The 11714-nt window shown below is 24.2% G+C and overlaps 1 protein-coding gene across 1 annotated transcript; it reads right to left on the bottom strand.

The window, feature by feature from the left end:
• Window positions 1-1199: 1199 nt before the first annotated feature.
• On the bottom strand, window positions 1200-8673 carry LOC113556926. Its single transcript, XM_026962158.1, has 13 exons — window positions 8639-8673; window positions 6553-6682; window positions 6144-6250; window positions 5705-5972; window positions 5471-5636; window positions 5051-5122; window positions 4800-4963; window positions 4632-4739; window positions 4077-4544; window positions 3899-4014; window positions 2611-2751; window positions 1873-2080; window positions 1200-1445 (listed from the first exon to the last, which is right to left on the bottom strand). Exons 1-13 carry the CDS (start codon window positions 8671-8673, stop codon window positions 1296-1298), a joined length of 2133 nt encoding a protein of 710 aa, XP_026817959.1. The 3' UTR covers window positions 1200-1295.
• Between the last annotated feature and the right edge of the window lie 3041 nt (window positions 8674-11714).

Here is an 11714-nt window from a genome sequence, read left to right as displayed (position 1 = left end):
CTATAGTCCTAATTTATGACAATGCATATCTATACATAATATGTATTAAACGACAGAACACCGTATCTAGTATTTTGAATACATATTTTGATAATAATTGTAACTCCCTGCCAAAAAAACTTAACAATTTAATACAAGGTTACACATATTATATTGTTCTTACTGGAATTAATAAAAAGTATAGTGTAAAGATTAATTTTTAATTGGCATTTGAGATTTAAAGTTTGATGTAATTGGATAGTGACCTAGTTAAAAATATCAAACTCTACCTACTCAAATGATTTTTGTTATTTTGTTTTAATTCTAAAAATATTAATCCTAGAAACTTAGAGTATTACACTATTTATCAAATTATTATCTTCAATACACAAATCCAAAGTCACATTTTGATAAAATAAGTCAAAATCGAGAAGATTTGCAAATTATTTTATAGTTAAAATTAGTTAAATGTAAGTATTTCCAAAGATTGAAAATTGAATACAGTGTAAGTAAGTTGTTGCTGTAAGAAAAACTTATTTTTAAAAATAAAATATTTCAATAGTAAGTCTAGTAAAAACATTAAAACATATAACGGAAATGTCAACTATCTACTAAGAGGCGAAGAACGTCATGCAGACCTCAGTATATATTTCTATGTTTGTTTTAATGTAATGAACTAATAAAAGTGTTTCCAACCACAACAACTGTATCTATTATACTTTTTCCTAACAATCTTTTTTATTTGATTTTGATATATAATATATAATATATAGATACTATGCACATAACTGATACGATAACACATGTACGTTAATCATTTAATTAAATATATATGTTATGGTATTGGTATAGGTAGCTATATAATCTATTTATGTACCAAAAATGATTTTTCTTGAAGAGTAAGTCACTGCAGTTAGTCTGCATACGCAAAATGGTTTACTTTTCTTGTGGACCATACATGTAACCTAGTTAGAGTGTACAACATCATTATGATATGGTAGTTTGTAATTCAGGTAAAATATTTATATTACGCTTGGGTACAAATCAAAATAGAAGGAGCTATTAACCATGTTTTCTAGAGATAATACCTGTAAAATGAACTGAACAAGAGGAATGATATTTTAAAACCTTATAAAAAAAAAAGTAATGTCCTATGTTTAACATTTAACATTTTCATTAAAATATAGAATAAAAATATAATATTCTAATCAATTATTTGTCTTTATTTTAATAATATAATAAATATAATAGTACTTAATCCTTGACTTATTATTTAAAAGCTTAATATGAAGAAGATAAAAAAAAAAGGAAAAATTCTATTTTCTTAACTTTAATTGGTTTCTAATTGATTTCCAACTTGATGGAAACTTTCGAACATCACACTCGTATAAACGTTTTCTCGAAAAGAGAGCTTTAATATCAATTACATAAGAAGATTCTTCAATTTTACCATGTATTAAATAATTCTGAAACATAAAAATCACATTTAAACATTATAAACACCAGATGTTAAAAATAAAAAATTGCTTAAATTAAATTTATCATTGCTCCTAAGACTAAAACAACCAGGCTCAGTGACCCGACTAATTTCTGTTGACAAAGGTACAGAAATATTTTTATAATGGTTATTATTATTTTTTATTAAAACAATACATTTTTTTTAATTTTATAACTAAATTCTATTACTACATGAATTTTTCAATATAAAATAACATTATAGCATTATTATTAAATATAAAACAATTTTTTTCCTTTGTAAAAACATTTCACAATAAAATTCAATGTACTGGAAATATTTTTTATAAACACAAAATGACTTTGTAATTTACTTATTACTTTGAATCACACAAATTTAAATTTAATTTCAACAATCATAATAAACATTAAACATACCTTAATAACATTCATTTCAAAAGAATTTTTCTGTCGTGTTATTAATTGTCTTAAGTATCTTATAGTTCTGTGTGAAAACCATCTCCTATGTACAGTTTTTAATATCATTGGCAACAAGTCGGATAAATTATGTTTTTTGTGTTTTGCTCGAGTGTTAGCGCTTTCTTTCAACTTCTTATAAATATAATCTATTTTTAATACCAAAAGTCTATACAAAAAAAAAAAATGTTAGTAATATTTATAATAAAATTTAAATTTAAAAAATGTATATAGCAGTAACATCAATATTTTTTAACTGTATTTCATAGTAAAACAACTGTCATTTATTAGTTACATAGTTTTTGTGATAATATATTAAAGAAATAATATTTTAGCATTGTTATGATTTATATTGCTATCTTAAGACACTATTAGCACTTCAAAGAATTTAGAGTAATTACTATTTTTAATAAGCTTCTATAATTTATTCAAAATGATATCATTACTTGGGCAGTGGTCAGACAACATCTGTTTGTCAACCCAACCGAGTCAACTATCTGTACGCCGATGCACACATCTCTGCCACTGGGTAATGATTTTATTTCGAATAAACTATAGATAATGACTTCCATTTTTTATTTAAGTATTAAAACTGCTTTTACATATTTGTTATACAATTTATTTTCATATGGTTTTACAGTAAAGAAACAAATTGAATAAATATTGATGTACTGTCCTAAAAATTATCAAAGGCAATACTTTTCTTCTGAAGATCCTATAGGATGATTTACAATTTCATGATGGTAAGTTCTTGTTGGTAATAACTGAGGATAGATAAACACAGGTTTATCATAATATAGCATAAACTCTTTCACGTGTAATGGTAGTACAACATAGTCACTAAAAATAATAATAAAATGCTTAGTGATGATAATTATTAAATTAAAAATGAATGATGAATCAAATAAAAATTTTAATAGATAAATAAAATTGAAATGGCAGACATTTTTTTTTTTTTTTATATAACTCGTTTCTTGAGTTGTTAAAAAATTAAAGTTAAGGAAATGGCACGCCCATTTGTTGCTGTATTTTACAAACATACAACATGGCAGATTTCTCGTCAATAGAACCAATTTTGTTTGTTCAGCTAAAATATTAGAGTGAAATTACCTATTATCAAATTAAAGGGTAAAAACATTATCTGTACTTTTTAGTCGGTTTTTTATGGTAATTTAATTTTTAAGTAAGTTATGAGTATGCAAAATATTTCAATATTGTTTTTAATATATGTTATATTAAACAGGGTGATTCTTTTATTATTAAACACTCATTCTTTTAAAAAGTATTGACTTTTTTCAAAATTTTTAGTTACAGGCTTTTCTAAAACTATATAACATTTTTATTTTTTCACCCCTTCATTCTACAGGTTATTACAGCATTTGAGGCATTGATAATTACAGATACAAAGTTCATCACTGCGTCAATAGTTGATAACGAGTTAATTACATATGAAAATAACATGTGTCTATTATTATTATTTGTTACCCATGTGACTACTGGTCTTCAAAAACATAAAGTATTATAAAAACTGAAAACCATCTAATTTTGAAAAACTATATCTCGCTAAAAAATTAACAAAAAATAATAATTTGAACATTAAAATTCGTAGCTAAAATAATTGAAATATTAATTTAGTACATTTTATGTATAGGTTGCCATTTGAAAATAAAGTTGATAGTGTCGTGGTTTCACTATTAAATAAAAAGGTGAAAAAAATAAAAATTTCATTTAGTTTGAAAAAAGCATAAACAAAATATTTAAAAAAAAAAAATGAAAAATTCACTATGTGACAAAATAATGAGTGTTAAATGATAAAAGTATCATCCTGTATATGTTTGATAATAGGTCATTTTACTTAAATAATATTTAGGCTTACAAACAAAATTGGTTCTACTGAACAAACACTTGCCATGTTGTACATTTGGATGATGGAGACTAATACATTATATTAAGGTAAGAAATATTTTTAAGGTACTAAATATATTACTTATTAATATCTTTTTCTCTGGTTACAACTTCAGTCCAATCTCGAATAAATTTTAAAGAAGGATGTATATTAATTGGTACATACTTTTTATCTTTACAAAATTCTTTTATTTGTACCTAAAAATCAATAAATATTTAAATGAATCATAATCAAATCCAAAATAAATTGAATAACTTACCAACATAGCTTTAAATTTTCTGCAATTATTTTGATACTTTTTTGACATTGAGCTTAACAAGTAATTTTGAGTTATTAATTGAACATGTTGTGTGAGTTGTTGTTTAAATAAAATAATTTGTTTTTGTGTCATTATATTTACTTGACTAATATTTACAAATTGAGGAACTATATTTGTTATCACAGAAATGTCTTCGTTAGTATTGTGCTGTTCAATGCCTAACTGAGAATTTTCTTTAGATGTTGGTAAAGGAAGTATACAACTACGCTTTTCAAGCTGTTCATTGATATTAATTAAACTATTATTAAACTCTGAAACATTAAATTGTTTATCTATTTGTGTGTTATAAGTGGCCACTTCTATTGGTTCTGCATAATTGTTTGTAGAGCAATTAGTAATCGATTTTGAATTAGAACAATTTAACATAAAAACTGGATTCAATTGACAATTTGTACGTTTAACAGCGTTCTATAAACAATAATCATACAAAATTATAATAATATAAATAAAATTTAATGAAAAATTTGAATAAATCAAAAAAATATATATTATTACTTTATTATTTAAAGTACTGCTAGTAGTACTTGATTTCCAATCATAATTATTTTGAATACAGGCATGAACAGGAATAGATTGACCATCATTTTTAGGTTTAACAGCATTCTATAAATAAAATAAATTATTAAAAATAATAGATATATAAAAAAATTATAGATTGAATACCTTATCATTATCAATTTCTATAATATCGGTAGGAGTTTCTAATGTTTCTTCACCATTGAATTCGAGGAAGCTTTCAGTAAATTCGTTCAATTCATTCATTAAATCATTATACTCTTTACGTGTAACCTTCACTGATTTATCAATACGAAATTCTTCTTTATCAACTATTATAAATCACAATTATTTAATCATTAAATTTAAATATATTGATATAATACATAATATTATACTCTATTTATCTTAGAAATTACCATTAGTAAAATCATCATCACCAAGAACATTATATTCTGGGTCATCTTCGCCGTCATCATTTTGAACCAACTCTAAAACAAAATAATAATAATTAGTAATAAGTAAACATATAATACATATATATAATTATATTAAATCTTAAAGAACTCGATTTTAAAAAATAAATGAAAGTAATTGACAAAATAATCATAAGTATTTTAATATATTCTAGAATACTAATAATAAACCAGAATTTATTTTCAGTCTATACCTATCTATTTATATTTCATTTATGTATTAAGTTACGTAATTACTAAAGAACTACGACAAAATACATACTATAAATTCTAAATGTAAAAATGTTTATAATAAAAGATAATTTTATTTTCAAAACCTAATAACCATATTAACTATAATCACATTCAATAAATTAAACACACCTAAAGGCTTTGTAAATTCACTAAGAAACTCTATCCATTCATCATTTTCACAAGCTGAATCATACATATCTTCAGTAATATCTGGTGGTATGAAAGCTTGTTCAATTATTTCTAATGGGGTATCATTTAAAGAAAACTTTGATCTTGTACGCATTCCAATTGTTTCCTAAACAAATCAAACACATTTTGAGTATTGTTAAATTACTGCATATAACAATATTTATTAATTTGTACCTTTTCATTTACATCAACTATAGTTTTATTATCATTGGTTTCAGGATCATTTTCTGATTCAAATGATTTATTAATTTCTCTTAATTTAAATTCATCATCATCATCCTCATCTTCTTCTTCCTCAAACATTTTGTCTGGATGATACTCTTCATCTTCAGAATCATCAGGAAATTCTTTTTCAATCAATGATGTACATTCTGATAAGATAGATTGTTGCTGGTTTGTAGACCATTGATGAGCAGAAGTTGGATAAGTATTCAACATTTCTCTGTAATAATCAAATTATTCTTTTTATATAATATTGGTTTTTAACGTCTTTGAAAGACTTACAAAAATAACAAATAATTTTATAAGGTAGAACGAAAAACATTAAAGTTCTATAATCTTATAACAATCACCATTAAACATAGCAAGGTTAAATACAAATAATTCACTCTACCTTATTTTTGCTCTAGTAAATTTTGGTTCATATAAGCAATTTCCGTCTATATTATCATCTAAAGTTTGACGCAGCATTGTAGCAACATCAGCATTTGTAATTACATTCTGGAAATAAAAATACTAGTAAATTTTTATTATAACTAGCTATTGTTAAAACCGTTTTATACTTAAGTGAAATACAAATTTCCATTCAATATAGGGATAAAATAATTGTAAATATTTTATATTTAAAAATTTAACATTTGGAAAATGTTTAATTTAAAAATCTATGTATTATATATTATATTACTAATCACAAAAAAATAAGTTCTGTTTTTTATTACAAATTTGATACTTAACTTGATCCATTTTTATAGAAAAAAATAATGAATTACATAGATTTTAAAACTATACTTAAATAAAAGTACCTTGATAAGATTTTTGACATTTGTTTTAGTAAACTTTCTCTTCTTTGCCTTATCATTCAGTATTTTATCTATATCAAAATTTGACTCCATTTGACTAGCAACTATTAATGCTTCTAATTCCTTTTCAGCTCTGTAAATAAAATTTTATTTTAGTAATAAAAAAAATGTAATTAACATATCTAAGCATAAAACATCACATTTTACATTCATGGTAAATAAACTACACATATGAAAAAAAATACTAAAATATAATATATAATTTTTGTATAATTATAGAATATAATTTAGAAATACAATCTATATGTTCTAAAGTATACATAATATACCCATTACTTATTGTACAAAATCTTTTTTTGTATAACTATTAGATTTTAAAATGTCCACATTACTTACAATTTAAACAACTTTATAAGTAAAAACACAATACACTGTATTACAGTATAGAACATTGCGCTGATTATGACTACTGAGTCACACAATATTCTATAACATGTCAGTATATTTTTATAAAATCCTCATAATCCACTCATTTAAACTATTTATCTTGATGGATATCTCATAATTATTATGATTATATTGTTATGTTTTTTTTTATTTTTTACAGAGAATATTTAAACTAAAATTCAAAGTATAGCACTGGCAATGCCAATTTAATCATTAATTATTGCTCATTATTCAATTTAAGTTCAACTCAGTAATGGTGCATCATAGCAGGATTAGGTGGGAAATAAGTATCTACTCATCTTCTGCCATCATGTTCATTTGGTGAGTCAAACCCAAATTAAAATAATGAGTGATAAATTATTGCATTGGTGTTACATATCTATTGTCATTTAAATCTATGATAATAATTATTGAGTACTACCATATTACCTTTATAAAAGTAATATATTTATTATAGTTGATTGTTAATTTGTTTTTGATAGTTTTTTTTTAATATTAATTATAGGTATATTTATAATATAATAAATTATATTATTGGATTTGACTAACAAGGATTTATATTTATATTATTTATAATGTCAGTACCAGTGTAAGAATACATTGTGTATGCACATAAATAAGTCAATTTTTCTTGCACATTGAATATAATAATTTATCATATTATTTTATGGTACACTGGTACCATACATATATAAATACATATACGAAAATTATTAATGTATAAGATGTTATTTTTGTTTAGAATATTAGAGCCTTTAAATACAGGAATCTATAACCACAACACAACATCCATAGTGTAAATAACATAGATAACACAGCTATTAACATTCAATAATATCTATTTGGGCTGTTCTTACAATGTCCAGTCAAGCGTTAACGGATACTTAATCAGCGGAGTTCTGCCAGTAATAAAATCTGTTATCAACCAATTACCGTTAATCGATGCTTAACCGGACATTGTAAGAATGGCCCTTAAACTACTTAATAAAGCATATTATTTGGTAATACCAAATTACATACATACATGTGGAAAAATATGTACTATAGTCAATAGTTAGTAATATTTTTAATTAATAAATAATTAACAAAACAGAATGTCCATAGAATAATTTAGTACTCATGTGATGTGTATGTATAGGTTATGTATGTAGGTATTCAGTATAACAAAGAGCATACATTATTGGCTAGGAATATGTATTTGAAAGTACTGAAAATGTTTAACAAATACACTTTATTAAGACTAACACTTAATTAGTACTGAATCATGTATTTACTTATCTATTGTATAAGTTATTTCATATTTTACCTAATCAGTTCTTTATTAAAAGAAAATGTTTTTTTTCTTGTTTGTAACAAACTAACAACATTTTACCAATTAGGGTATTAACTAATTTGTATTCAATACACAATAGTTATTGATTAATGATTAGTACATTGAAGTCAGTTATAAGTTTTTATAAATATTACTCAAAGCAAAAGGAAAGACTACCAACTATCAAATTAATATAACTAAACATGGTTTATGTTCAGAATTGTTTTAAGCCATGATCTTTTAACTTTTCAATAAATGTATATAATATGTCTAACAATAAATATTAGTCATAGATGCAATTTAAATGCAACAATAGTTGTAAATACATACGTAAGTTCCATGTCGTCGTACTGTTGACTGGACATTTCCAAAGCAAAAAAAGTTTACGTTATTTTGTAAAATAAATCTAGGTGCAAAATAGATTTAATTACAAAGAACGATTTCAAACACTGGTATGTATAACTCGCATCAGAAGACCTTTTTCACAAATTATAATGAAAATGAAAGAATTGAGGCGGTTCTTAAAGACTATTTAATAAAGCTAACTAACTATGAACATATTAATGAACAAAAAAAAAAAGGATAATATTATAGTTTATAGTTTACAAATTGTATTAATCTCGCAAATTTTGTTCGTAATTAAAATGCAAACTTTTGGCCCACTAACTAACTGTGAAGTAGTGAACTGGAAAGTGATTAGCATTTATCAGAATAATGATAGGGCTCGAGATCCGAAAACAAAAAAGTACCAACCGAGTACCGTTGTTATCAAATATTACTATTCAATACACGAGTGCTTCACGCCAGTGAATGCGGTTGGCATCAACGTAAAAGTGGAGGTATATATCAGTGCGCGCGCTATCTTATATCTCTTATCATAATTAATTTTATTTAATATTTAAAATATTCATAGAGTATATTTTATGAAAATATTATAATTATTTAATATTTAATTTGTAGAAGTGAAGTCAATTAGCTAAACTAAAATAAAATGTACTACCGACACACAGCACCTGATTTACCAATTCATGAGTACAGTACAATTTACAATTTTGGACCCCAAATTGTCCATTCCTATTTTCTTCAATGCCAAAATAAAATGTATGCATAACATATTTTTAAATTAATGTTATATCAGATGTTAATAAGATTTTATTTAGTGCAAAAACACCACAAATCGAAATAAGGCAGTCTTGAATTTTGATGTAAGTGATAAATTGAATGAATTGAAAAAAGTATACTATCATAAAGTAAATATGGCTCTCTTGCTTTCAAAATTAGCAATAAATTTAATAATTCAATACTGACACAGTATTTTAGTAGCTAAATGAAAAATTATATTTATTGTGATGTTCTTGCGTTTTATAGAGCTATTTTTTTACTATTCAAAAGTAGTCCTTACTAAAAATTAATAAATTTTGAACTGTGGCAGTCTTATTCTAGTTGTAGCATGTAAGGTTAAATATTAAACAAAATTTAAAAAATGTATACATTATTATTTATTATAATATACTAAAATAAAGTGTTAATATTTTAATATATTGATCATTGCTAGTGTAAAACTATTAATTACACTTTAGTAAACTGTGGTCTGTGAACACAATTTATTTAATATATTATTGTATTAACCAATATTTTTATACAGTTTATTAGTACACTATATTATAATTATGGCAAATGGCAAAGATACATCAATCATATTAATACATTTAAATAATAGTTTAATATGATCAGTTTCAATACTCCGTTAGTATACTGTTACGACTTACAACTACTCCGATGTATTATTACTCTGAACAGTCCAAAGTACTCCGAACCAACCAAACATTCTTTTAAAAATTAAATATTTATATTTTTTATTATTATTATTATTATTATTGTTCTGTGACATTCACATCATTCATATTAGTAATATACGTCTTGTCTATGATCTGACGTTTGTCTGTACTCTGTGGTGATACAATTATTCACAGTCTTATAATGATAATATGATAATTATTAATAAAAGTACAACAATTTTTATTATGTTCATTCATATATAAATTATCCATTGAACTGTATAATAACTGGAACCCTCATAGCCCATATGACCAATATAAATAAAACAAACGAGTGTGTTAGAAAAAGACAGCGAATACTTTAGGTAAGGCACTCTAACTTTAGATATTTCTATCTCTGTCTTTATCGATTATACGCTGTATCGCATAAACATATTACTAAACATATTACTAGTTATTATTACTACTAATAATAATATGTCTATGCCGTATCGTATTCACTTTCTAATGCTACTGGCTTGTGAGTTGTGAATAGTGGCTACTGGCATAATATTGTAATCCACGACCGTCAATTTTAGCTATTTTAATAACCGTGTTTGTCTCATAATTCATAGAATTGTAGATGTTCTATAGGCAAAATTAAACAATGATTCATTTTTGCAGTGCATTTAATTGCTTCATTACAAGGTGATTAAAAAAAATGAATTATTATTTTTATTATAATTAGGTTATTTTAATATTTCACAAGTTAGTATTAACTTCTTGTACTTATGTGGTATAATTGTTAATTGTGATTAATTATTTAAATTTAATTATAATTTAATAAAAATCTTTTTATGCAACTATATTATTATTGTAGTAGTAATTATCGTTTTTTATAGTTGTTAAATATTTTGAAAAAGAAAAGAAAAAATGTAAAATTTACTGCTTTTTTTAAATTAATTGTAGTTATTTGATTTTCAATATTTTTCTACTTAACATTCAAATTATAATAAATAATAAAAAACATAATTCAAATTGTTGCAAAAATTATAATAGTTATAGAACAAATTATTGTAAAAATAACAATCAAAAAATATTTAAGAAATAAGTATTATTATTACCACACAATTTATTCAGCTATTCGTCATTGTTACTAACCTCTGACAGTGTTTCTCCAGCAGTGGCGGATATCAGAGAGCAGGAAGGTTATTGATGAATCCCCCCTCCCTTTTAGGATTTTAGTCATCACTATTATTACAACATTAAAATAAAAGGAAGGGTTAAACCTCATTATATCTGTAAATTTTAAGTTTATTTCCTCCCTCCTCGAAATTAAGATATATCCAGCAATTTTCTCCAGTAATCATCATAACAGTCAAACTCAGAACTGGTTAGAATACTAGGATGTTATAGCATCCCTTGCCCTATAATATATCTACCTTTATCCATATAAATGTACTTCAATTACTCTACTTAAAACGAATGTAAATTATTAAGGCGATTATTACAATTCTCTAATGAGAGTTGTAGTTAAATCTATTATTTATCAATAACTAACAATCATGAATAATAGGCACATTTAAAGTAGTCACTAAGGAAATAGGTGAATTTGTTTGAGTAGCCTTTTTTAAACATTTACTAAATTT

The sequence above is a fragment of the Rhopalosiphum maidis genome, chromosome 3, assembly GCF_003676215.2.
Source record: "Rhopalosiphum maidis isolate BTI-1 chromosome 3, ASM367621v3, whole genome shotgun sequence".
NCBI lineage: Eukaryota > Metazoa > Arthropoda > Insecta > Hemiptera > Aphididae > Rhopalosiphum > Rhopalosiphum maidis.
This window is presented reverse-complemented; position numbering and strand designations above follow the sequence as displayed.

Excerpts from the sequence above, each read along its gene's own strand:
- LOC113556926 (XM_026962158.1), bottom strand. The coding sequence starts at position 8,673 with ATGTCCAGTCAACAGTACGACGACATGGAACTTAC. Across the intron at positions 6,251-6,552 it reads ATGTCAAAAATCTTATCAAG|AATGTAATTACAAATGCTGA; the intron begins GTACTTTTATTT and ends TTTTATTTCCAG. Across the intron at positions 4,015-4,076 it reads GAAAATTTAAAGCTATGTTG|GTACAAATAAAAGAATTTTG; the intron begins GTAAGTTATTCA and ends ATTGATTTTTAG.